The sequence below is a fragment of the Trichosurus vulpecula genome, chromosome 7, assembly GCF_011100635.1.
Source record: "Trichosurus vulpecula isolate mTriVul1 chromosome 7, mTriVul1.pri, whole genome shotgun sequence".
NCBI classification, from domain to species: Eukaryota; Metazoa; Chordata; class Mammalia; order Diprotodontia; family Phalangeridae; genus Trichosurus; species Trichosurus vulpecula.
Window position 1 is genome coordinate 21655075 of NC_050579.1, and position 27503 is coordinate 21682577.

Consider the following 27503-nt stretch of genomic DNA (forward strand, 5'->3'; position numbering starts at 1 on the left):
GGGAGGGAAGGGGAGGAATGAGCCCAAGAAGGGGGCAGGGACAACCCCAGCTTTCGATGTGGGGGCTGGTTGTGTAAGCTGAAGGCTATTCTGGTTTTGGGAAGCAGCTGCCTGGGGCTTAACCACATCCCGAGGGCTTTCCGAAGAGCCTGCCGCTGACTGCCTGCTTGCCTTCTTCCCGGCACCTTTCTCCAGCCCTGACCCTGCTACTGGTACCCTGGCCCAATCCTGCAGTATTCTGTGGGTTGAGAGGCTGGGACCCTGGAGAAGGATTGAGGGAGAGAGAGAGGGAAGGAGCCTTGCCCTCCCTGTCCTACCCGGAGGCCAAGGTGGGGGTGGGCTAGGCCCCTTCTCTTTGTATAAGGAGCCCCCCACTCCCTTGCACAAACAAGCAGGAAGGAGTAACTGGGTCTACTGGTGTGTGTCTGGGCCCAACTCCATACCTAGGGGTACTCATTTCTGCGTCTCACATGTTTATGTCTATTGATTCCATGTAGATAATGGGAGGAAATTGGCCTAGACCCATTCCCCTCTGCCCTCCTCACCCAGGGCTAACTAAGCCCTGGAGGTGGGGAAGCAGAGACAAATGGCACCTCAATCTCACCCTTCCAAGCTTCCAGGAACCCTGGTCTGAACTTTGCTCCTGAGGCTATGACCTGAACTTCTGGTCAGCCTTGTACCTTCCCTATTCTTCCTTGAAAGGTGCTGTGGTATCCCAGGGTCAGACCAGCCCCCACCTCTCATTCCAGGCCAGGATTAGGTGAGAGGATCTCAAAGCCTGACCAGGCCTGGATACATGAGCTTTGAAGGGCTTTTCTCGGACACTCGGCAACCCATTGTGCCCTGAGCCCCCATTACGGTGTCAAGCTCCCATCCCCTGACACTGAGCCCCGTCTCTGACAGCAAACTCTGATCCCCAGTACCAATCCTTGGGCTAAGCCTCTATCTCTAACCCAGTACTGAGCCCCACTCTGAAACAGAATCCTCACCCCTAACACATTGGAATGCCTCTTTTGAGCACTGAGCCTCTTCTCCCTGATCCAATGAATCCCCAAGGCCCTGTCCCTGAGGCCTCATCACTGGCCCTGATGGTAAGCCCCTAACCCTAGAGCTGAGCCCCCATCTCCGACAGTCAAGTCTTCATCTCTGGCAGCGAAGCCTCATGACGACACGGAGCCCTCATCCCTGGCACTCTCTCCCCAACACACATAGCACTGAGGCCCCATCTAATTGTGCAGCCTTAACTGCTGCAATCTCTTCTTGTTTGTCCGCCTGCTTCAAGGCTCTTCCCTCGAATCCAGCCTCCACACAGCTGCTCAAGATTTCCCTAAAGCACGGATCAGACCACATCCCTCCCCTACTCAGAAAGCTCCCAGTAAAATACAGATCCCTCTGCTAGGCACACTGTCCCCAGCCTGGATTTCTGGGTTAGTTTCACACATTCCTGCTCCTCACACTACATTCTGGTCAAATTGGTGGATTTGCCATTCCCCATGCAGAGGTACTGGCCTTTTCTATCTGTTGGTGCCCTCTCTTCCCTGCTGCCCCTTAGGACCCCTGGTTCCCTTAGAGCCTTAGCTCAGGGGCTTCCCTCTCCCTGCATGAGAGGCTTTTCCAGATCTCCCCGGCTGTTAGTGCCACCCCCACCCCGACAAAATATTTACTTAGCTGTGTATGCGTCATATCTACCCAGGAGAATATAAGCTCCTTGAGGGCAAGGAATCTTTCCTTTTTGTCTTTGGATCCCCAGTGCCTAATGTTTGGTACACAGTAGGGGTTTAATAAATGCCTGTAGAATTTAATGAAATCCTTGACACTAAAGCCTCCTTTTCTGGCACTGAGCCGCCACCTTGACATTAAGCTTCGATCCTCAAGCCTGGGCTTCCTATTTCCAGCATTGAGCCTCCAATATCTCCAGATCAGCAAGCCCTCATCCTCTGCCCTGAGCCTCATCCCTGCACACTGACCTGTTCTCCCTGTCCCTGGGCCTCCATCCCTTTCATTAAGTCCCTTCCCCGGCACTGAACCTACCTACCCAGCACTAAGCCCCAAATGACTCATTTTGTCCACCACTCCAAAGGCAGGAGCCAAAAACTTCTTTGAACTGAGGTAATGCGCAGGTCACCAAGGTGCCCAACATCATCCCAAGCCCAATACCACCAGCACCCTCAGCTTTGGCTTCTTGGCCAAGGCCAAGCCCATAAGGAGGCTGCCTCTTTACATGCCCTTGGTTCAGGCTTTTCTTGCCCAGCCTCTTCTCTCCGATGGCTACCCAGGGTTGAGTGGTCTCCCCTTCCCTCCCCTTACCTGGCCTGACCTAGGGAAAGTCTGCGCTACCACTGTTTAGAGGCCGCTTTTTCCTACCTGATGTTCGGGTATCCATCCCCAGCCAGGGTTGTCCCCAAGCAGGGCCAGCCTGCTCCCCAAGCCCAGCCATCTCCACTTCTGCCTGAGGCAGCCACCTCCCCTCTCCCCATGGCTGGGCCAGGCAGGCATGGAGGGATGGGGTGGTTCCTCATTACCAGGTCCCTATTGGTTTCTGTCTCTTGATTGGCAGACCTAAGAAGCCTGTGGGGGAGGCAGTGGGGGCACCAACCCCTATCTCAGCTCTCAAACCATCCCCCTTCGCCTGAGTTGGGGACTCCAGAAAGAGAGGGTTTTTCCACCTCAGATTTAGACTAATTCCTCCTGTGTCCACTTCTGTCTGAGCTCTACTCCCCTGTATTGGCCCCAGTCTTGAGTGTCAAGTCCCCATCCAGGGCATTGAGGTCCTATCCCCACATTGAGCCCCCATTCCCAACCCTAAGCCTTTATTTCTGACACTGAGTTCCTATCCCTGGTAGTGAACCCTTCTCCCTGACACTGTGTCTCCATCCCCGGCACTGAACCCTTCTCCCCAGCACTGAACACCCATTCATGACATTGAGCTCTTGCCCTCAGCACTACATTGCCCTGTCTGAAACTGGGCCTCTATCACTTGCAATGAGCCCGTATCTCCAGCCCTGGGCCCCCGGCCCTGACACAGAACCCCTGTCCTCAGCCCTGAAATGTTACCCTTAGCACTGAGCCCCCATCCTCAGACCTGGCACTGTCCGCAATGCTCAGACCCCATACCTGACAATGAAGTCCTAGCCCAGCCCGGAAGCCTTCGGTCTGACACAGAGCCCATCCCTGCCTCTAAACTCCATCCTTGACACTGAACTGTCCCTAGTACTGAACCTTCAACCCTGGCATTAAACCCCCATTCCTTGCAATGAGCAGCACTGATTTGTTACTCCTTCCCAGGACACTACAGGTCTGAGGCTTCCCTTCCATGAAGCCACTGGGGGCTCAGGAGGGACATATGCAGACATCTTTAGGGCCCCAATGAGGGTCCTTTGCTGCAGCCATGGTCATTCTTTAGGACATCCCCCTCCCCCACAGTGGCTCTGTGGTTCCGGCCTTGGGCCTGGCTCCAGCTCTCCTGGCCCCCCTCACCTGAAATATCCATGAAGTCGTCCAGGCTGGGCTGCAGGGGGGTCAGGTCTGGTTGGATCATGTCAGCATTGCCAATGTAGGCTGGGGGGGAGGGCGGAGGCAGTGTCAGGAGAGGCTGGAGGAGGAATGGACTGCTAGGCCATCCATGCCCACCTTCATACTCTCATAGCCTCATGGTAGAGGGCTCCCCTGATCCCCTCCCCAGGGTCTTACAGAATCACAGAAACCCAGAGCAAGAAGGGGCCTCAGAGGCCACCTAGTGCAAGCTACCACTGACCAAGAATCGTCTCTCTAATGTCCCTCATCAGGGGTCATCCGGTCTATGTGAAGATCACCAGCAAGGAAGGCCATAGGTTCCTCCTCATTAGCGTCCTTCAAAGACAAACTGAAGTCTTGGTCAGGTATGAACAGGACTAGGTGGCTTTTGAGGCTCTCCCCTATCACTGAGAGTATGTGATTCCATGAGGACCCGTCACCCTTGGAGGGGCCCATTCACTCCCTTTCGGGTAGCTGGAATGTTGGACATTTTGTGGACAACAAGCTTACATTGGCCTCTTGGCTCCTGGTTCTGCCCTCTGGGGCTAAACAGGACGAGCCCAGTTCTACCACCATATCTCTGAAGACGTGTCACCCCCTCCCCCGGCCCCCACCAGGTTTTCTCTAAGCTAACATCTTTCAGCTCTCCTTGGGTAATATCTCAGCCCCTTCTGCAGTAGAGATTTTTCAGTCTGCCTCACTCACTGCTGCTCACTACTAAATCCTCTGCCCAGGGTCCCCCAGTCCTTCCAACCCCTCTCTGCCAAGGTCTCTTCCAGGGATGGTACTAGATTTTCTTCAGTGAGGCTTTTCCCCTTCCTCCCAATGTCATTTAGAGGTCATCTAATTCAACTCCTTCGTTACAGATCGGGAAACCGAGGCCTAGATAACCTAGTGTGGTATGACATTCAGCTGAGAGGCAGTGTACAGCAGAAAGGGCACTGGATTTGGAATCCTGGGACCTGGGTTCAAATGCTGGCTCTGCTACTCATCACTTGTGTGACTCTGGCAAAGTCACTACAATGCCCTGGGCCTCAGTTTACAGATCTGTAAAATGGGGGTGGGGATTGGACTCAATGGCCCCTTCCAGTTCTAGAGCTATGATCCTATAATCCAGAAGTGAGGTCACTTCCTTGTACTTCCCTGTCTTTATCTATAAAATGAGGGGATTGGGCTGGGTGGTTTCTGAGTTCTCTTCCAGCTCTATGTCTGTGACCTTGTTGTCCTGAAGTCACACCCTCTCTGTGCCTCAGTTTCCCCATCTGTAAAATGAAGGGGTTACATGATATGACCTCTAAAGTCTCAGCTCTGCATCTGAAAGCCTATGATCTTAAAGTCACATCCTCTCTGCCTCAGTTTCCCCCTTTAAAACGAGGTACTCCAATGGCCCTTTCAGCGCTCCATGAGCCATCCCTCCCACTGGAGTCTTCCCACTAATACTAGAAGCTGTCAGAGTATGGGCTTCTCACCATCATCAGGAGGCAGCTGGAGTGGGGCAGGACCAGGCTGGGTCATGGTGAAAAGCGTGTCGGAGATGTCGGACAGGAAGCAGTCGAGGTCGAGGAGCTGCCGGCCCCCCGGCTCTTCTTCGGGCCCCCCCAGCAGCACCGGTACCACACTGGAGAAGAGCTGCTCGCACCATCGTTCTGGCGGCCTCCACCCCCCCTCCGCCTGGGGAGACGGCACCAACCAGCAAGCCAGCGGGACAGGGGTCACCCTGCTGTCTGTCCACCCCCCATCACCCAACCCCCGCTTACAGGGACAGCTGCTATTAGTGATCCTGCAGAGGTGGGGGGGGGTGCTCCGATGCATATCCTTCTCCCCCCCTCCAGCTAGGGAGATGGCACTGCCCAGCCAACTGGTGGACTTCCTACCCCCTTGAGCCTTCTCTCTGCCCCTGCTTCTATCCCCTTGTGACACTCTCTGATTTTTTTTTAAATCACATTTCTTCTCCAACATATAGTTTTTCATCTCCCTCCCTCTTCTCCAACTCTTCCTCTGCTCCCCAGGGGCACCTACCTGCTTGGAGGCCAAGAGGTCCCCTTCCCTGCTAGATTTTCGGAGCTGCAGGAACACACAGGGGGTTGGATCCCAGCATGCAGCACCAAAACATCCCTTCCACCTTCCCACCTTCAGAAGCCCCTCTCCCCCAGGTTCCTGGCTCCAGGAGGTGGGAGGACATGAAGGTACCAAATAGCCACTAGGTGGCGCTGCAAGGCTGGCTGTAGAGAAAGGGACTTCCATCCAGGGAAGAGAAAAGTGGGGGCTGAGAAGGGCTGGCAGGTCACTAGAAGAGATACGGGGCGGGTTTGGGGCTTCTACCCCCATCCCTGACTCTCTGGGGTGGGGGGTGGGGGCTCATCCTGGAAAGACTGCTTCAGATGCAGCTCTGGGACCTGAGCTGGCTTCTAGGAGGAAGCTGGCAGGGGGGAGGGGCGGGGGTGTGTGTGAAGCCCCCCTCACACTTACCCGCTTCTTGTAGTATATCCGCCACTTGTGGTACTCTCGCATGACAACCTCAATTCTCCGCTTCCAATAATTTCCCTCCAGCACCACGGCCTGGGGAGGTAGGGGACAGGGCCCATGGGAAGGTCATGAAGGTACAAGGCAGAAGACCCCAGGGGCCCTTTCCCCCACCTCTGTCCCTGACAGCCCGGCTCCTTTTGCTCCAGTTAAGGGAGTCTATAGTCAGAGAGACAGTGGAAGGAGGAAGATGGGGGAAAGTCCGGGGCGGGGGGGGGGGCTATGTCAATCACCCTTCAGAGGAGAGGTGTCTGATATGGGGGTGGGTGCAGATCTTGAATACCTCTGGCTTCCGGTGCTCATCGGCCTCAGAACCCTGCAGAGGGGTCACGAAGCCACAGACGGGGCTCTTCCTCCGCTGGACATCTAGGAAGAGGGTGGGCCAAGTCAGGCCACAGGAGATTCCTGTTCTCCCAGGCCTCAATGTCCCAGCTCCCTTCCTCCCCTTGACACTAGGGAGACCGATTACCTCCCAGTACTCTGCTCACAATGGCAGACGGATGACATTAAGAACTACAGGATATACTCTTACCAATCGGTCACCTCCTCCAGGAAGGCACCCAGACTCTACCCTCCAACTTTTCCGTCACCGCAATGATTGCCTGTCCCCTTCATATCACTGAAAGCCTTGGGTTCATGTCCTGCCTCTAACACAGACTAGCTATGCCATGCTGGGTAATGTTTCAGTATCTCCCAGATAACTCTCTTAGACTATAAATTGCAAAGCAGCTGCCAATATGGTCTGGTCCAAGGACCTTCCTCTCTGGTAATTCCCTATGGTACCAAGCGAATCACAGATTCGATCAGAAACAAATTGTTCCATCTCACTTATTATGAGGGGTGTGTGTGCGTGCTTGCGCCGTGCCTCCAGCTGGAGGGGAAGCCCCTCAAGGGCAGGGTCGGCGCCTCATACTTCCTGGAGCTCCCTTAGCTGCCCCCGGGCCGTGCCCCAAAGGAGACTCAGCAGAGGCTTGGTGAAGAGATGAACTGGGAGCTTCTGCTCAGTTCTAAAAGCAGAAAGGGCCTTCCTCTGAGCCCTTCTAGTCTGAGCTCCTCATCTTCTAGATCAGGAGACGGGAACCCCAGGGGGTGAAGTCACACAGGTAGCAAGGGTCTGAGGAGCGATCTGAATCCAGGCTCTCTGAGGCCACAGCCGGCGTTCTTCCATGGGACTACACCAGGGAGTGGCTTGTGGCACTAATGCCACCCCTCCCCCTGCCCCCTTCACAAGAGTTCCGGAGCCTGGCCTGAGAACCACAGAAGGGGACTCCCACTTCTGTACTAGACTTCCTCCATAGTACTATTATTATTAATATTAACAAATTGGGGTAGGGGCAGCTAGGTGGCACAGTGGATAGAGTCAGGAGGACCCAAGTTCAAATCCTGCCTCAGACACTTACTAGCCGTGTGACCCTCAGCAAGTCACTTATTCCTGATTGTCCCCCACAAAAAAAACAAAACAAATCGGGGAGATGGCACATTGTCATGGATAGAGGCTGGCCTTGGACTCAAGAAGACCTGAGTTCAAGTCTCACCTCTGACCCCTGATTGTCCCAGATGACTCCCCAAGACAGGACCTGCCAACCTGGGGCACACATACCCCTGGGAGGTCTGAGGACCTTGCCAAGAGGGTAAAGGGAATATGTAGGCACTGGCTATAGAGCAGTACAGTGTGAAGTGCCCTGACTCTGCGCTTAGAAGGTCTGGGTTCAAATTCTTTCTCTCATGTCCTGCATGGGGCAGGTGGCTTAACCAGCCTGGGACTCAGTTTCCTTGGATGTGAAACGAGGGGCTTGGACTAGCTGGCTCTGAGGTCTCCTCCAACTTTCCATGTATAATCCTAGGCATTGCGCCTGCATGACAAGACCTCAGAGACTAGGCCCCGACTCCAACTAAGCTTCTACTGGAGGAGGGAGGCAAGCCTTTGAGGCTGCTGAGCCGGAGCTCTGCTGGGGGAGTCCTCACCCACTAGGCTCCCAGGTATCAAGCTTGGAGGGAGGCTCAGAAGGCAAAGCACTGGCAAGGGGGAAGGGATTAGCAAGAGAGCTGTCCCCTCCTTCCTCCTCCTTCCCAATGAAGACCGTGGGCAGTTCTTTCATCATCACATCCTGGGAAAGACTCAGGGAGCTGGAGAGGGTCCAGAGAGAGGGAGCTCAAAGGACACCCAGGGGCTGGGAAGACAATGGGAAAGGACAGTCTAGAAGGAAAGAAGCCTTTCCCCCTGCTTCATCTCTTGGGGGCTAGTCTTATCTCCCTGGCTCCATTAAGGGACTATGTTTCCTACTTCTCCTGCCTCAGTTTCCTTATCTGTAAAGTGGAGATAATGATACCATCTGCCTCTCAAGGTGAGGCATGAGGAGAGAATGAATATCTTAAATGCCCTTTGCAAACCTTAAAGCATGCTGCAAATGCTAGCCATTATTGGTGGAATGGAGCACCAGGAGGGGTCTTCACTAAAAACGCTTTCTGAATAAGTAATGGAAAGAACATCAGGTTCAGAGAGTTCAGACCTGGGTTCAGGTCCTGACTGCCACTTACAGCTGTACCTCAGTTTCCTTAGCTGTAGAATAGGGATCAAATAGTACTTGCATTACCTACTTGAATTCTCGAACAATCTATGACTTTGTGGCTGGGGCCAGGCCCTCCACTAGTGTAGATCGCAACCCTTCTATAACTTAGTTGCCAGTCTTTAAGAAGTGCCGCAGCAGTGGATTTCACTGCCATTCAGCCATTCCAGTGATGAGTCTCTGAACTGAGCTGGGTGGTCCTGAGACGAGAGACAGAGTCTATCCCGGGGCCTCCCCCACTGGCAGGCTCAGAGATCTCTGGAGCTCTAAGGGACCTCAGAGTGCATCTAATCCAATCTCTTCACTTTACAGATGATGCAAGGGAGGAAAGTGATTTCCCCGGAGTCACACAGCCAGTGACCAGCAGAGGCAGGATGTGGCCCCAGAAGCAATGCTTCTCCTCTTGCACCATACTGCCTCTCTTACAGCAAAGCCTATGCCTGCCTTCCTCTGGTAGCCCTTCTAGAGGTTCCTTCTGCACCACCAGCTGAGGCATCAGTGTTGTAACCTAGCCAGCTGGAGAGGCACAAGAGCCCTTGTGAACGAGAAGCCGAATGGGGATGTGACCGCAGGCTCTGGTGTCTCCCCACAGGTAGGATGAGTGGATGGGACTGAATCACCTGGGGTCGTCCGCTTAGGGCAGCTCCGGTTAAAGACACACCTCAGCCACTTCAAACTCCCCTTAGCTAAGGTGGATGTGTCACTCGAGGCTGCAGTGTGGGGAAGCCTAAGGAGCCCCTCTCAGAATCCTGCTTTTCAATGGCCAAGATAAAATACAGGAAGTGCCAAAGGCTAACAACTATACTGAACTACAGGGACCCAAATACTTTTCAAGAACGAGTTCACAGAGTCCTGGGTTAAGAAACCTCGCATCAGCTGACTTTTAAACCCTTCCAGCTCCATCATCGCAGGGCGCCTTGTCTGCTGTGACATAAAGGGGCAGCAGATCTGAAGCCGGAAGAGCCCTGAGAGATCATCAGGTCTAATCCCTCCATTTCACAGATGAGGAGACCGAGGCCCAGACACATGAAGTCACTTGCCCAGGGCCACACAGCTATATCTGAGGTGGGATTTGAATCCACATCTTCTTGACTTGAAGTCCTGCGTTCTAGCCTCTGAAAAGAAGGACAAGGCTCTTTGCTTCAAGTTTTCTTTGGGACTGTCTCATTTTAATCTTTGTACCCCTCCGATCCCCTACAAAAATGATCCAATGAGATATCTGTAAAGTGCTAAGCACAGTGCTCTGCGCATAGTAGGTGCTGTATACTTATTCCCTTCCCAAAGCCTGGCACACAGTAGGGGCTAACGAAATACTTGCTGATTGAAATTTCGCAGCTAAGCCAGAGCTGAAAGGAAAAAGCCTCTCACACGGCCCGGCCGGGGATAGGGACCAGACTTGGGATTGCAGGATGAGGAAGTTCCATTCACTAAGGCAGATCAGCATTTTTCTCTGCAACCTGTTGCCTGGGGCTCTAGGTCACTGAGGCAGAACTTGAATCCACATATTCTTGACACTGAGGCCTTGGAGTGAAGTGGGGCAAAAATAAGGAGCTCATTCCCCCTGAGAGGGGATAGGCCGGCTATATGAACAGGGTCCAGCCATGTAAGCACGAGCCTCGAGTGACACATCCACCTTAGTTAGCTAAGGGGAGCTGGAAGTGGGTGAGGCCTATCTTTAACCTGAGGTGATAGAAGGGGGTGACGGCAGGTTCCCTCAAACTGACCAGACTGTGGCTCTGCCCCAGGGATGTAGCTGCTGCTCTCAGTCAGGCATAAATGCCATGTGATGGGCAAGGTGCCGTATCTGGAGTCAGAAGGAGTGGGGCTCGAATTCCAGATGCTACCACCTACCTGTGGGACCTTGGACAAGTGACTCCATCTCTTGGGTCCTTAGTTTTGTGACAAAGCTGGGGCTGGACTGTCTCATAGGGTCAGAGCTGCCAAGGCCCTAGCCCAACCCCCTTATTTTACAGACGAAGAAATTGAGGCTCACGGCAGCCCAGTGTACACAGCTGAGTCCTGGCTGTGGAATTCTAACAGTTCTCAGGGGTGGGATCTGACCTCTAAAGTCCCTCCTTCCCCCGAATCTCTGGTTCTTTGATCGACCCCACTCTACATCTATGCTAACAGGACCCCAAGTGGGGGAAATCTGGGAGTCTTCCTGGAGGAGGTGTGCTCTGAACCTGAGAAGGCCATGATGGGGAGGAGCACAAAGCTCGGTGTGGGCTGATGTGGGGAGCAAGAGGAAGCAGAGGCCCTAGCCCACACTCACACTGGATGTACCAGGCCCTCCAGATTGCGTTGTTGAGGCGAATCTTGTCCCTGCAGAGTAGCTTGAGGCCTTTGAAGTTCTTCCACTTGGGAGACACCAGTTTCCCACTGTGAGGGATAGAGCAGGTCTGGGTCAGAGAGGACAGAGGGAGGGAAGCGGAGAAAGCCAGCCCCCTCCCCCAGCTCTGGTCGCCACCTCTAGGGGCATTTCACATGCCCACCTCCAATCCTCGTACAACGGCAGCAGGCAGGCACATGGTATCTGGTGCTGGGAGGAGCCCCAGAGTCCTCTATGGCCGCCCCTGTCCCTCCCATTTTCCCATGTGCCTGTCACCTTCTCTGAAATTCCCCTTTCACTCCTTTGAGTTAAGGCATAAAAAAAAAGTCCTCCTTAAAATGCAAATTTCATCTGTGTTATGGTGTGGTTTGATGGAAAGACCCCTGTACTAGGAGTCAGGACACTGGGATCCTGTCCTGGATTTACCAGCGATTCCCTGTGCGATCTTGGGGAAGAGCCTGCTAACAGGCACCTGCCTCAAGCTTCCTTGCACTCCAGCCTACCCTCCCCCCAGCAGCTAGTGGGATTTTTCAAGTATCATTTGGACCCACTCCAGGATCCCTGTTGCCATATATAAGTGCCTTTCCTTGGTGTGCAAGACTCTGGCCAATTTGGCTCCAAGCTACCTTCCCTGTCTCCTTATACTTGACTCTCTTCCCTCCCTTCCAGCCACGCTGCCTATTTGTAATTTCTCATACAGAATGCTCCATCTCCCACCTCCCTGTCTTTGCCCTGTCTGGTCCTGCCTCACAACTGCTTCATAGAATCCCTGCTTTCCTCCTAGTATCTGTTCAAGTACATTAAGCTTTTCCTTCCTCCCACCAGCTACTCATGTATCCCATTTCCCCAAACTACATTCTATTTATTTTGTATATTTTCTGTATCCTTGAAGATCTATATGGGTTGTTTCTTCCACTAGAACGGAAGCTCCTTGAAGGCAGGGCCTGTTTCACTTTTGTTTTAGTATCTCCAATGCTTAGCATATCGCCCTGTACATGGTAAGGGCTTAATAAATGTTAAGTGATTGACTCCCCTCTCTGGACCTCAGTTTCCCTCTCCCATTGCTAACATTCACAGCTCTATAATTACACTATCTCAGAGACACAGTAACACATTAACTCAGTATCAGCCATTAACACCTTAGCTGAAATTACTTTTTCAGATTAGTCCTAACAGAGGCATGCAATGAAAAATGAGACATGTTCGCTTTGGCTGTGACAGGGAGAGTAAAGGAAATGGAGGAGAGGCACAGGGCCGGGCAAGGAGCCTTCTCCTGCCCAGCATCCCTCGGTCCTGATTCCCCCAGTTCCCAACACATTCCCTGTCTTGTGTGCTGCCCCCAAGCTCTGCCAATCTACACTGTGCCTTATCTGCATGGTTGCAGGGGCACTTCTGGAAGGAAAAAAAGCCACCAAATGTGGGGACGGGCCAAAGTCACTGCCCATGGGGAACCCTTGGCCTGGCACAGCCCCCCTGCCCTGCCGACTAGCCGTGTTCCCTAGAATCCAAGTCCCTGGGTGGTGTCCAACTGTTGAGGTCCCAGCTCTTTCCTATGGAGTATCATGAAATGATGAGCCACTTCTGGGGGGAGAAGCATGTGCCCTCCCATGATAATACCCTGAGGTCAAACTTTATTTGCTCCATGCCAGTTACAGCTTGCTCCAGGAATATGCCCTGGGCCAAGTTCGGGCCAGCCTGGCATCTTGGACAGTGGACACTATCAATGATTCTCTCTCCTGCACAGGCCCCAAAAACTCACAGGAGGATCTCAGAGGTCCTTTAACAGGAGAGGAAACTGAGGTATGGGGCAATGAAACAACTTGCCTAGCTCACAGAGTAGCAAGCCTCAGATGTCCTCTGACTCTGGAGCCGGTGCTCTTTCTGCTAAGCTAAGCACCGTGGCCTCCTTCTGCCCCTCAAGGAGTCTGGTGGAACTTGGGCCTGTTCCTTTCCTAGCTCAGCCCTGGGGCTTATGGGAAGACTCTAGCACCGAAGTGTGCTCCTCCCCCTGCCCCAGTGTTTGTGTGAGGATATATGCTTATCTGTACCTCCATCCCTAGCCCCCCTCCACCCCCATCTGTGCCTTCCCTGGTCTCCAGGCTGTATATTTGTTCAGCAGCAGCTGGAGGGGGCTGGTCTGAGGCCCCAGGAGAGAGAGGCCTCATTGCTCTAACACAGTGTACATAACACCAAGCAGACGCACGCCCTTTCTTGCCTGCCCCAGAAAAAAAACACCATCTGGGAAGGAAGAAGAAATGGAGGGAAGGGAGGGTGGGGCTTATAGCCCCTTCATCCCCGACACAAACTGAGCTTCACTCTCCTGATCTGGAGCCTCAGGCCAGGAAGGGACCAAGCCCCTCAGTTTACAAACAGGAAACTAGACTTGGGCAGTTATTAAGTGATTTGCCCAGGATCACAGAGGCAGGATTTGAACCCAAATCTTTTGGGCTGCAAGTCCGGCACTCTAGCCACTTCGCCAGCTATCTCTGGCAGGCCAAGGAATGATGAAAGGAGGAATGGACTGAGTCTGGAGAAGTCAGGCTAAAAGAATGGGAGATGATTGCTAAGCTTGCAATGGCAAAGGTTTTAAACCCTAAGCAGGTGAAGAGGAAAGGAGGCCTGGGGTGTGTGGCGGGTGGGGGTGGGGGGGCTGTGATCAGTTACTTGGAAGCCACTTGATAAGCCTAAAAGCAAGAGAGGAGCCCTGCCCCCAGGCACAGGCCACCTTCGGTTTTAGGATTCCTTTGATTCTCCAACTCAGAGAGAAAGAACTTAGAGTAGTGGGAGCTAAAGGGGACTTGCCAAATGCCAGCAGCTGTGTATACAGTGGGGTCTGCTAGTGTATGTCACATGATTGTGTTCTGTTCGAGCTTATTGGTGCCTCCGTCTGGGGGAAGGGATCAAAGGAGATCTATCTGGAATGATGAGTGGGGCCTGTTTGTTCTCTCTCCTCCATCTTATTTTGTATCAATAATTGCAACCCCCCCCCCCGTATCTTTTCTGGGCAGCTAAGTGGTGCAATGGATAGAGCACCAGCCCCCCAAATCAGGAGGGCCTGAGTTCATATCTGACCTCAGACACTTACTAGCCGTGTGACCCTGGGCAAGTCACTTACTCCTGTTTGCCTCAGTTTCCTCATCTGTAAAATGAGCTGGAGAAGGAAAAGGCAAACCACTCCATTATCTCTGCAAGGAAACCCCAAATGGGGTCACAGAGAGTTGGGCACAACCGAAACAACTCAAAAACAACATATCCTTTTGCGTACAACTTTCTCTGTAATTACTTTCTTTGTTCGGATATTTTATACTCAGATGTCCTGAGTCGTTTGTTTTGATCTTTCCATTTTGACTTTTTATCTATCTATGTCCTGTCATCCAGTCTGAGTACAACCCAGCGACTGATGCATGTGCTCACCTGGCTGTCCAGAACAAGGTACAGGGGTGGCTGAGAGGAAGCCCGAGGATCATTGAGCGTGCTGGAGCCAGTACAGGGGCACGCAGCTCAGGATGGTGGGACGCCCATCCTTGGGGACTGGCCAACATTTACTGCAACAAGTGATTTGGGTAATTGAAGGATGTTTCATCCTCTATGGAGACTATAATTGAGGTGGACGATGAAGGGGGGGATGGAGGAGCCACTCAATTTCACCTTCTGGCTAGAAAAGTACGGGTTGGTTGAGTCTGCCCCCAGCCCGTGGTCAAGCATCCTGGGGCCCAGCCCTACATAGCTGATAGGATCACACGTGAGAATCCATGTGTGTCTCATTCAGTGATTTAGCTCTTCAGGGGAGTGTGCCAAACAGTTACTTTTCCTAAATATGTGAAGAATGTGGACACCTGGACCAATACAGGGCATGGAGGAAGAGGGAGGCCTAGAGCCTGAGATTGGGAGGCAGGATGCCTGGATTTGCCTAGCTTTGTCAGCTACTGTGATCTGGAGAAAACCATGGAATTATAGAAGTACAGAATCTTAGAGGCGGAAGCTTCTAGCTTCCCTAATGCAGGCCCTCATCACCTCTAACCTGGATCATTGCAGGAGCCTCCTAACTGGCCTCCCTCCCTCCAGCCTCTTCCTTCTCCCATCCATTCTCCACATGGCTTTCCTAAAGCACAGATCTGTGTAACATTCCTTTTCAATAAACTTCACTGGCTCCTTATGGTCCCTAGGATCAGACATACACTCCTCTGTCAGTCATTTAAAGCCCTTCACACCCTGGCTCCAACCTACCTTTCCAGTCTCATTCTACATTACTCTTTCCCACTCACTCTTTTCAGCCTCCTTGGCGTTTCTTATACTCGACATTTCATCTCCACGAATTTGCCGATGCTGCCCCCTCGACTAGAATGCCCCACCTCCTCATCCCCTGGTAGCCTCACCTCCAACAGGAAGCCTTCTCTGACCCCTTCAGAGGCTAGGCCTCCCTGCCTCACCCCTCCCCATTACCTGCTGCTTATCTGGTCAGCTGTTCTTCATTAGAGCACCATTAGAACACTAGGCCGTACTTGGATTGACTCAGAGCTGACCTTGGACACTTACTAGTTGGGTGATCCTGGGAAAGTCACTTAAATCTCTGAGTCTCCGCTTCCTCAGCTGTAATGTGAGGGGACTGGATCTGATGGCTTATAAATGATGCTTTTGTATTCGTATTTGTTGCTATTAATTTGATTTTGTATACCCTTATATATGTTTTTTATTTGATAATTCGATTTTGTATATACTTAATTTGATTTTGTATACACTTAAACTGGCACATGTCATCTCTCCCTATAGAATATAAGCTCCCCTAGGGCAGGGACTATTTAATTTGTCTTTGTCTTTCCAGTTCCTGGCACAGTGCCGGGCACATAGTAGATACTGAATAAATGCTTGTTGACTGATTGGTGGATTCTCCCAGCCAGGGCAGGAGTCTTTAAGGCATCCCCGACAGGTGGACATTCAATGTCTGCCTGAACACGTCTAGTGACCAGAGAACTCATGGTCACAAGATGTCCCGTCCACCCAGTTGTGGGATAACTGGTCGTCAGAAAGTTCTTCCTTACAGTGAAGTAAAATCTTCCTCCCTGTAACTTCTACTGTTGGTCCTAATTCTGCCCACTGGAACAGAAGAAACTGAACCTAGCCCCTAGCCGGGTGCCTAGTCTCCATGCTATGGTCTATGCCCTATCTCCATGATGCATCAGCTAAGCCAACCTCTTCTGTCTCCCAGCATGCCCTTCCCTTCTGCCATTTTCTATTCCTGCAATGCCCTTTTCATTCCACCCCAGCCTTTCAAACCTAACTCCAAAATTACCTTTTCCATGTCACCTCCCTGATATCTTTGGTCCATAATGACCTTCCCTTTGGACCTCACATATAACTTGTTTTTGCACAGCTCCAATGCGTATGTGTAACATTGCAGATTAGAATCCTTTTCGACTGTGTCTTCCCCACCTACTAGATGGTAAGCTACATCTTTTCTAAACTTTGTCGATTCCTACAGAAGATACTCAACACAGTAAGCTCTTATAATCCTTCTCACAGAAAATACTCTGAACATGGCACACATTTAATAAATGTTTCCTGAATGAATGACTCCCTTTTCCATTTGACAGCTCTTCTCATAAATCCCCTAGGTCTACTCCTTTCTAGGCTAAACACTCCTGGTTCCAGATCCCCTCCCTCATCATCCTGGCTATCTTCCTCAGGATAGAGTAGCATCACTGCTATTTTCTTTCCCAGAAAGAAGTCCTTCCAGGGGCAGTTAGGGTATTGCCAAGCATAGCTTAATATAGTCCTGGACTCAAGAGTCTGGAAGAGGGACTCCTTTCACTTTACTAGTTGTGTGATCACAATTTTACTCCCTGAGCCTGTATTCTTACTTATAAAATGGGGATAATACTTGACACTGTAATAACTGTGTGATGATAGGCGATTCCTAAAACCCCCTGAGACTCTGTTATCCATAAAGGGGGCATAACAATGCCTGTAGAGAGGCAGCAGTGGTGTATGGATAAAAAAGGAGGCTTGGAACTAGGGAAGACCTGGGTTTAAGCCTTGCCTCTGACACGGAACAAGTCACACCATCTGCAGGCAACTTTCTCAGACTACAAGTTGCAGAGGAGGGGCTGGTCGGCATTGGTAGAAGGACCTTCCTCACCCGGGAGTTCCCTATAGCAATGACATCACAGGGCCAGTCTCTAGCCTGCAATCTCTCTTTCCCAGGGGCCCCCCTGAAAACTTTGGAGCACCATTCAAATGCTGCTGCTCCTTCTCTGGGTTTCAAATTCCTCCTCCAGCAAATTGCCATTATCCAGCCTGTGCTGATTCCCGAGCCTCTCCGGCAAAGCCCTCGATGGATCTCCTCGACGCTCTCAACTCCTGCTACTGGTACTGTGCTGGCATTCTTGGCATTTATCACTTCAAGCCTCCCAGCACCCCCCACCCCCACCCCCAGCTACAGAGGAGGAATAGGAAGGGGTAGCCAATAATAATAGCTAACATTATTGATATAAAACCTTAAAGTCTGCAAAACACTTAAAATATGACCTCATTTGGTCCTCACAACAACTTCGTGTTATAGATGTGGAAACTGAGGCCAAGATCAGAGGCAAGATCAGACTTGCCCTGGGTCACACAGCTAGTGAAGGTCTGAGATGGGTTTAAATTCAGTCCTGACTCCAAATCTAGCCCTGGACTTCTTATGCCAGCTATTCTTCCTGATAAGTCCTTGAGCACAATTTTCACTGTTCTCCCACCTAGAACTAGCCGACTCTTCCTTCTACCCTTCACACACCCCAACACAAGAACAGACGAGTTTGGTTACAGATTACACCCCCAACACTGCTGACAGAGGGTGAGTGCCCAGGTTTAAGGGGTCCATTCCATGCCTTGCTCCTAGGCTTGCCCGTCTACCAGGTGGGGGAACCCTTCAGAGCTCACATCCCTCCTGGGAAGGGGCCTGGGGTCTGCCCATTTTCAGCTTTGCAGAAGGCCAGCTCAACATTAGAAGTCAAGACTCCTGGGTTCTTGGGATACCACTTCTCTGGGCAGCTTAGACTATTTTTAGAGCACATGTGTTACCACGGGGGGCAGGGGGAGGGGAAGGAGAGGGGCTGAAGCCGTTTTCGGGGAGTTGGCTTGCGAAGGGGAATCTTTTCTCTGGGGGAGGGACAGGGCTCTTAGTGGCCAATCCCAGAGTGAGACCCATCCCCCAGGCTTGGCCCACAGCCCACTTGTCCCCAAAGCTGAAGGCAGGACAGGACAGCAGGGAGGGCAAGAAAGGAAGAACAGCTCTGAGGCCACCTGAAGGACTCAGAGAAATTCATCCCCTACAGCCCCTGGACAACAACTTTAGTCCCGTATTGCAGGGACAGTGGGGAACCTGGCTGAGTGTTTGTGGGATGTACCCTGCCCTTGGGATTTTCTAACAGGAGGACACAGAAGCAGTGGCTGGAGTGTATGAAAGCCTCTCCCTATGATCTGACTGCCTGGAGACAGAATTAGCATTTCTCCTACAGGCTTGGGCCCTTCTTTAGGTGGTGGTAGTTAAGGGGCAGGAAGGATCCTAACACCTTTTAGGGTGAGGCCACACTTCAGGACCTGAGATGCCCCAGACTAAGTCCCGTGATCTGGGAGGAGGAGAGCTGAGGTGGGAATTTGAACTTTCCACATTGGTCCTGGCCACCCCGCCGATCGGGTTGCAACATGACCTGGGCATCATGCCAATTCATGTGGGCCAAGGTTACCCACTGCTCGCCTGGCCAATAGAGTCCCAGCATCTGGAACAAGGGCTCCAATCCCCAGGCTGATCAAAAAAGAGCCCCTCCACCACCCCCTTGCCATGTTCCCTCCTGGAACTAAAGGGAGGTAACTCTCCTCCCCCTGCCAGGACCCCTGGGTGTTTGAGGGCAGGGGGAAGGGCAGGCAATAGATGCCAGCATTTCTCAGAAGGGGGGGAGGGAGGAAAAGAGCTATTTGCCCAGAGAGAGGATCAAGGTCGGCCTATCCCCCTTTCTCCTCTCTTATTCCCAGTTGATAATTTATCCCAATTCCTAGGTTGTTCTGTTCTTTGCTCTGGGAACTTTGCTCTGGAACATCCAGGGCACTTGGCCAGGAGGGGGGCAGGGAAAGGGCTTCCTATGCACCCCAGGGAGCTTGCTGGAGAGCCTTCCACATTCTGCAGGCTCTCGCCCTTTTTCAGTCAGCCCCTCCCGCCCCGAAAAGCTCCCTTTGAGGTCCTAGGTTGGAACCCCTCTGCTCCAAGCTCAGAAGCAGTGGAGAGGCGATACGGCCAGGGACATCGAGCCTCCCTACTGCCCGGCTAAGCCTCCCTCTACACAATCAGCTGGGGCCCTTGGCCAGGCCCAGACTGGGATCCCCTAGCGGGCTGCAGCGCCCCCTGCTGAGATAGACGTGGGGAGTGGGGAGCAGGAAGAAGAAATAGGGGTGGAGGCTGCAGCCTCGAATCGAAGCCCTACCGCTAGCTGCCTCTAGGCCAATAGAACCCCTCCTCCCCCAGTTCCCAGGAGGTGAAATTGTGGATCTCGGAGGTCGTCTGCGGAGTGAGGTGGGCGCCCTGGGGGTAGAGGAAGGTCCCCTCCACACACTAAGATTGGGGTGAGGGGTTTTTGGGCGAGGATAAGCCTGGAGGAGCTAAGGTTGGCGCCTATTTACCGCAAGATTGGTGGGGGAGGGGGAAGATTAAGGGTTCTGGGTCCCGGAGGTGAGAGGATGGTGGTTGTCTGAGGCCCTTAGAGTCTCCGGAGAGCAGTGAGGAGTCCAGAGAGGAGAGTGGGCAGGGATCTGGGAATTCTGGGGAGCGGACTCTGGTGGATCTGTCTAGGCGCCAGTATGGGTGTGTGTGGGGGTGTTAGACAACCCCTGGGAGCCCGTTTTATAGTGGACATGCCCTGTCTCAGGGCAGGGCGATGGGGCGATTAGGAGGGAACTTGGGGGATTTAGGGAGACGCAGGAAGTTCTGTGGGTTTTCCCCGAGGTGTTCAGGGACAGTGATCTCCGGGTGTGTAGGAAAGGTCCCGTGGCTGTGTCCAGGGGATAGCGCAAGGGGAGAAAGGACCGGGGAGGTGGGGCTTCGTCGGGTCTGTCCCGAGGTATCCAGTGGTCGGGTCGGCAGGCAGAGTCCCCAGGATAGCAGGAGGAGCACGTGAAGGGGAACGACCCAGGACCGGGTTAGGATAGTGGCAGATCCGAAGGGGACCTCGGTGCCTGTGTCCCCGGGGTAGCGGGTGTGTGTGTGGGGGTGCTGGGGTTTGGGGCGGAGCAGAGAGGAGGAGCTCTGGCGTATCCGCCCCGAGGTGCCAGCGGAAGGATGGCCGCGTGTGTATGGGGGGGCCCCTGGCTCGGGCTAGGTTATAGAGGTAGCCTAGCAAAGGGGAGATAGGCTCTAGGGATGGCTGCCGAGGTGTCCTGAAAGGGGAGGGGTGCCCGCGGGTTCGAGAGGGAGGGGGGGACCTTGGGACAGGAGGGACAGCCCAGCGAAGGGGCAGCGTGTTCTTGGGGGTCGCGCCTCGGTGCCCAGGCTGGGGGGGCTTGCCACCTCGCGCCCGTCGGGGGTCCCTGCACGTTCCGGCTCACCTGTAGGCTAGGCTCATGCACTCGAAGAGGCGGGTGAGCGTGGGGTCAATGCTGCGCGGCCCGAAGTCCCCGGGCCCCACGGGCCCCTCCTGGGTGCCACGCCGGGGCACCGAGTCGCTGTGTGGCGATGACACCATGAAGTGGCCGCTGTGGATGACCTGCGGCGAGCGGAGCAGCGAGGCGGCCCCGCGCCGAGGGCCCGGCCCCTCCGAGTCCGTGTCCGAGTCCGAGTCCGGCGCCGGCTCCGCACGCGGCCCAGGAAAACCCCCGGACAGCCCCGCTAGCGCCCCGGCCATCGCAGCAGCACCCGCGGCCAGTCTGCCCCGCCCGCCGCCGCGGGCTGCTCCGGCGTCCGGCCCGCGCAGCGGGGCCCTTCTAATTAGCATGGCCCCGCCCCGCCCCAACAGCCCCGCCCCCGGCCCCCAGCCAAGCTGGGCCGGCGGGGGTGGGGCGAGGAGCTCATTAACATAATGTATGATCCAGGTGTGCTCCAAGCTGCTGGGGGGGGGGGCAGGGGGGGGCACGGGGTTGGGGTGGGGGGGGGGCTGGAGGGAAAGCGGGTCGAAAGCAGCAGAGAGGGAAGTAGCCCACAAAGCCGAGGAAGTCGCATTAGCATAGACTTAGAGCTCGTCCGATCCCTTCATTTTACAGAGGAAGAAACTGAGGCCTAGAGAGAGGACGTGACTTAGCCAGTCACTTGGAGCGACCCTTAGAGGGTGTTTGTGAACATCAAATGAGCTAAGTACGCCAGGCGAGCTATTATTGCTATCTTTCCGCCAGGACGCGGCATCTCTCGCCTCCCAGTCGTTGTACTGACCGTCCCCCCGCCTGGAACGAACTCCCGCTTCACCTCTGTCTCTCAGAATCCTTGGTTTTCTTCAGGGCTTGGATCAAGCCAAGCTTTTGTACTAAACCTTCCCCGCTCCTTTCAGCTCCGAGCGCCCTCCTCAAAGATACCTCTGTATCTCGTATCTGTTCATCTACTTCGGTTCGTTTTGTTTCTCTAATAGAAGTAGGGAGCTCCTGCGAGCAGCTTACAAGGGACTAGAGTGGTTGCTGTCTTTGTCCGCATAGTTCCAGAAACGCTACAGGACAAGACTAGATCCCTTAACCTAAAACTCTAGGGCGATAGGAACTTTTTGGTGTCAGGACCCCTTGACTATTCTTACAAAACTGAGGCCCCAAAGAGCTTTTGTTTCTGTGGGTTCTGCCTATGGATATTTACAATTTTAGATCTTAGTACCGTTCTGAAAATACCTTTGATTTCCCAGACCTCCTGAAAGGGTCCAGCGGACCTCTGGACCATACTTTGAGAACCATTGTTCTAGGGAACTCCCAGGTGAGGAAACTCTCTCTACCACTGCAACTGGCCATCCTCTCTACGATCTAAAGTTTTAGAGTTGGAGCTCTTAACCTCGGGTGTGTGAACTTTTAGAAAGTATTTCGATAACTGTACTTCAATATAATTGGTTTCTTTTGTAATCCTTTGTATTTTATACATTTAAAAACGTGTTTCTTCTGAGAAGTACATAGGCTTCACCAGACTGCCGAAGGGGTGGAGCCTGCTCAGACATGCTTGTGAGAGCAGATTGTTAAATTTTCTGAGTGATATTATGGAAAATGCTATCCACATCCAGAGAAAGAACTATGGAGTCTGAATGCAGATCGAAGCAGATTGTTGGCTCTTTTGTTTCTTGTTTTTTTTTTTTCTTTCTTATGGTTTTTCCCTTATGTGCTGACTCTTCTTTCACAACATGACTGATGTGGAAATGTTTAATATGATCATACATGTATAATATCAGATTGCTTGCAGTCTTGGGGAGGGGGGAAGGGAAGGAGAAAAATATTTGGAACTCAAAAATCTCATAAAAGTGAATGTGGAAAAAAATAAAAAAATATACTGGTTTGTTTTTTTTTTTCTGAGTGAACATTACACTTTGGAAATCGACAAACCCTGCAATTCAAGGTTTGGCTTGATTGTCTAGACTTAAGAAAGTGATGGAGAAAATATTAACTTGTTTGGAGAGTCGGTTGTTACACATTCATGGGCACAGCTTGTGGGTTGTGACACACACAAAAGTCTAAGAAATTCTGTTGTAAAGAGTGGCCTAAAGCAATAAGAGAATTAGTGACTGGCCCAGGCTCAAAGTATAGTCACGTCAGAGGCACACACACACACAGTAAGTGCTTAACAAATACTTGCCCGTTGCGATTATTATTATGGAAGTACCAGAGGCAGAATTCAAACTCAGGCCTCTGGCCTCCATCTCCAGTGTCCTTGCCAGTAGTCTTACTCTGCTTGTAAGTTTGCATTCCTAGAAGTCCCCCATTCCTGGGGAGGGGTAGGATGGAGGACTGATTGAGGTACTAAGGATGGCTTTCAGTGTGCATGGCTAGAGAAGACAGCCAGAGGAGTGCAACATTCTTCCCTGCCCCTCCCCCCCCAAGATAATAAAAGGAAATGGAGGAAGGCCTTGGGTTTGCTGGGTAGACTCTGGAGAGAATTGAATGTATGACATTAGCTCACATTTTAAACCATAGTAACATTAGCTGGCATTTGCATCGCACTTTAAAGTTTTGCAAATATTATCTCATTTGAGCCTTACTACAACCCGGTGAAGTAAGTACTACCATTTTATGGATGAACAAATAAAGGTGCAGAAAAGTTAAGTGAGGTAGATGTAGTTACTATTCTCATTTTACAGTTGAGGAAACTGAGGCAGACAGCAATTGTGACTTGCCTTGGGTCACATGGCTAGTAAAAGTCTGAGACAGGATTTGAATTCAGGTCTTCCTATCTCCAACTCTCACATATTATCCAGTGTCTCACCTGGCTGCACCTTTTAAAAAGCATACATAGCTTTCCTCAATACAATCCTAGGAAACAGAAAATGTTTTTTTTTTCTTCTCACAGTTTGTACCATGACACTTAGAATTCAGTTACAAAGCTATCACATGTACTGATATTGTCAGCTTTTTGAGGCCATTTCCATATCTCAAAGGAAAGGACTCTACAAACTATGCTGGCCAATTCCCTACATGCACATAGGCGGAAATTTTGTATGCAACTAGCTATCATAGCCCTGGGGCAGGTGGTCCTCCTTCTCCATGCCCGTCCCCCCCTCCCCCACTATTACTCAGTGTTCTGCCTCTACACAATTGCTGAACCTCACTGCTTCAGGGGGCTCCTCGAAGGGTTCTACTTATAACCAGATTTTTGCCAGAGCTGTGCTGAGGGTGTAGCCACAGCCAAAGATTATATATGGGGAGGGAGTGGGAGAGAGTGTGGAGATCCTAGGCTCCTACAGTTAGAACTACAGGGGATCTTAGAGACATCTGGGCCAATCCCCTTACTTTACAGATAATGAAACAGCCAAGAAAGAATTGGCTTGAATTTGGAAGAATTCAGAGAAACTTTGGAAGAGTTCTATGAACTCCTACCATGCAAAGAAAGCAGAACCAGATGAACCATGTATACAATAAAGGAAAATAACATACAAAGCTCATCTAGTTCAAACCTAAGGTCACATAGGGAGTAGATAGAAGAGCAGGGATTTGAATTCAGATCTTGTGACTATCAGAGTCCATTCACTCCACCTGACAGGAGAGGGACAGTTAATGACAGAGGGAAGCCAAAAGGCTGGAGGCATTTGAACAGGGGTAGAAACTTTTTTTTTTTATAGAGTTGGGGGACAACAGACTTGGTTCACATGTTAGTTCTGCCAAAAATTTTCCCTCTTTTTTTATTTTTTCTTAAGGGTTCCTTGGGAGTAGACAAGTAGAGGAATATATTAGGAAATAAAGGTACTGTAAAAACAAAAGATATCAATATTTTTTAAGAAAAGGATTATAAAGATTTCCCCTGAAAGCAATATAGAATTATACAGTAAGAGATATAAAACTGTTCATACCCTTTGATCCCTTTGAAGGCTTGTCTATCTTTTATTTTTGTATCCCAGCTCTTAGCAACTAGTGGACCTCAAACTATGTTATAAAGCAGTAAGCATTCAAACCATTTGGTACTGATTTAAAAAAAATAGAAAAGTAGATCTACAGGAAAGACTAGTTGAGAGAGAATCAGAAAAAATGAATTCAATAACTCTGTGTTCAATAAACCAGAAAACATAAATTATTTAGGAGAAAAATTCCCTACTTAATATGAACTGCTGGGAAAATTGGAAGGCAGTTTGGCAGAAATTAGGCTTAGATCAAGATCTTATACCATATCCCACATTAAATAGAGGATAGATAGATGATCTGAATATTAAAGATCAACTTGTGAAAAAATTAGAGGAGAAATAGTTCATATTCCATTCACAGGTCTGGGTAGCAAGTGAATTCTCAACCAAACAAGGAATAGAGGCAATAATTGCAAAAGGTAAAGTAGATAATTTTGATTTTATGAAATTGGAAAGCTTTTACAAAATTACTGCATCTAGGTGGTTAACTGGAAACAAATATTTGTATCAAATTTCTTAAATAGGGATTTTACATCTAAGATATATAGACAACTGATAGAAATATAATACCAAAAGCTATTCTTCAATAGATAAAGGGTCTAAAGATTAAGGAAAAAAAAACCACACAATGCTGAAGTTTCACTAGCAAACTGGCAAAAAGGAGAAAGCTAGGGGTAGTCAATGTTAGAGGAGTTGTGGAAAGACTGGTCCCCTAGCTATGAGCTAATACAGCTATTTTTAAAAAATGAATCAATTTGTTTTTAGTTTTCAACATTCATTTCTATAAACTTTTGAGTTTTAAATTTTCTCTCCTTCCCTGCCCTCCTGTCTCCCCAAGATGGCATGCAATCTGATATGGGTTCTATATATACATATTAAACATATATACATAAACAAATATAAATATTAAACATTTTCACATCAGTCATGTGAATACAACCATTTTGGAAAGCACACAGTAAGTGCTTCATAAATGCTTTTTCATTTAGTTTCATTATGCAGCGCTTCCTTCAACCTCCATTATAATTATTTCATTTCTTTTGTGAGAGACAGCACACATTGGTGGATAGAACAATGGACAGGAATTTGAATCTTGCCTCAGATACTTCCTACCTGTCCGACCTTAGGTAAGGTATTTAACCTCTCCCATTCTTGGTTTTCTCATTTGTAAAATGGTGAAAATAATTGCTTCTACCAGACAAGGTTCTTATGAGACTAAATGAGATAATAAACATCATACATTATGAGCGTTGGGATTTATACCGAGAATGCAGGGATGGCTCAACATTAGGAAAAGTATCAGCATAATTGACAATATCAATAACAAAATCAACAAAAATCATATGATTATCTCAATAGATGTAGAAAAAGCTTTTGACAAAATACAATACTCATTCCTATTAAAAACTCTAGAAAGTAAAAGAATAAATGGAGCTTTCCTTAAAATGATAAGTAGAATTTATCTAAAATTAACAAGTATTATCTGTAACGGGAATAATTAAGAAGACTTCCCAATAAGATCAAGGGTAAAGTAAGGATGTCCATTATCACCACCATTATTCAATACTGTAATAGAAATGCTAGCTATAATAATAAGAGAAGAAAAAGAAATCTAAGGAATTAGAATAGGCAATGAGGAAACAAAACCATCACTGTTTGCAGATGATAAGATGATATAATTAAAGAATTCCAGAGAAGCAATTAAAAAAACTAGTTGAAATAATTAACAACTTTAACAACTATAATTAAAGAATTCCAGAGAAGCAATTAAAAAATTAGTTGAAATAATTAACAACTTTAACAAAGTTTCAGGATATAAAATAAACCCATATAAATCATCACCATTTCCATATATCACCAACAAAGTTCAACAGCAAAATATATACAGAGAAATTCTTTTTAAAATAACTGCAGACAATATAGAATACTTGGGAATCTACCTGCCAAGACAAACCCAAGAACTACATGAACACAATTATAAAACACTTTTCACACAAATGATGTGAGATCTAAACAACTGGAAAAATATTAACTGCTTATGGGCAGGTCAAGTTAATATAATAAAAATAACAATTCTACCTAAATTAATTTACTTATTCAGTGCCATACCAATCAGATTACTAAAAAATTATTTCATAAAGCTAAAAGAATTAATAACAAAATTCATCTGGAAAAACAAAAGGTCAAGAATATCAAGGGAATTAATGAGAAAAAAAGTGAAGGAAGCTGTTCTAGTTATACCAGATCTCAAACTGTATTATAAAGCAGTAATCATCAAAATGGTCTGCTGTTTAGTTATTTTAATTGTGTCGGACATTTTGTGACCCTACTTAGGATTTTCTTGGCAAAGATGCTGAAGTGATTTTCCATTTCCTTCTCCAGCTCACCTTACAGATGAAGAAACTGAGGAAACTGAAGTGACTTACCCAGAGTCACAGAGCTCGCAAGTGTCTGAGGCCAGATTTGAACTTAGGAAAATGAGTCTTCCTGACTCCAGGTCCAACATTCTATCTACTATACAACCTAACTTCCAAAACAATCTGGTATTGGCTAAGAAAAAGAGTGGTGGACCAGTGGAATAGATTAGGTACATTAGGAATTGACCATATAGTCTTGTATTTGATAAACACAAAGATTCAAACTTTTGGGGCAAGAACTCAGTATTTGACAAAAATTCCTGGGAAAGCAGGAAGGCAGTTTGGCAGAAACTAGGTATAAGCTAATGCTTCCTGCTGTATACCAAGATAAGGTCAAAATGGGTACATGATTTAGACATAAAGTGAGATACCATAAGCAAATTAGGGAAGTGTGGAATAGTTTAACTCTTAGATCTGTGAAGAAGGGAAGAATTTATGACCAAACAAGAGATAAAGAGTATTATGGAGTGTAAAATAGATAGTTTTAATTATTTAATTTAATGGATAGTGGTAATTAAATTTAAAAGGTTTTGCACAAACAAAACCAATGCAGCCAAGGCTATAAGGAAAGCAGAAAACTGGGGGAAATTTTTACAATAAATTTCCCTGAGAAAGGCCTCAT

At 49.7% G+C, this 27503-nt stretch overlaps 1 protein-coding gene across 4 annotated transcripts in view; it reads right to left on the reverse strand.

Annotated features, from left to right (window-relative positions):
- MLXIPL (MLX interacting protein like) overlaps positions 1 to 27503 on the reverse strand; it is a 56961-nt gene that overhangs the window by 9518 nt on the left and 19940 nt on the right. For 2 of the 4 annotated variants that reach the window (XM_036766076.1, XM_036766075.1), the window contains exons 1-7: positions 20506 to 20858; positions 10876 to 10982; positions 6320 to 6402; positions 5983 to 6072; positions 5533 to 5577; positions 4983 to 5184; positions 3478 to 3558 (exon numbers count right to left, since the gene is read on the reverse strand). In XM_036766076.1, the coding sequence (XP_036621971.1) occupies positions 3478 to 3558; positions 4983 to 5184; positions 5533 to 5577; positions 5983 to 6072; positions 6320 to 6402; positions 10876 to 10982; positions 20506 to 20801 (904 nt within the window). In that variant the 5' untranslated portion in view covers positions 20802 to 20858. Of the gene's footprint in view, positions 1 to 3477; positions 3559 to 4982; positions 5185 to 5532; positions 5578 to 5982; positions 6073 to 6319; positions 6403 to 10875; positions 10983 to 20505; positions 20860 to 27503 lie in introns of those variants that run through there. The other 2 variants (XM_036766078.1, XM_036766077.1) reach the window with 2 other exon arrangements.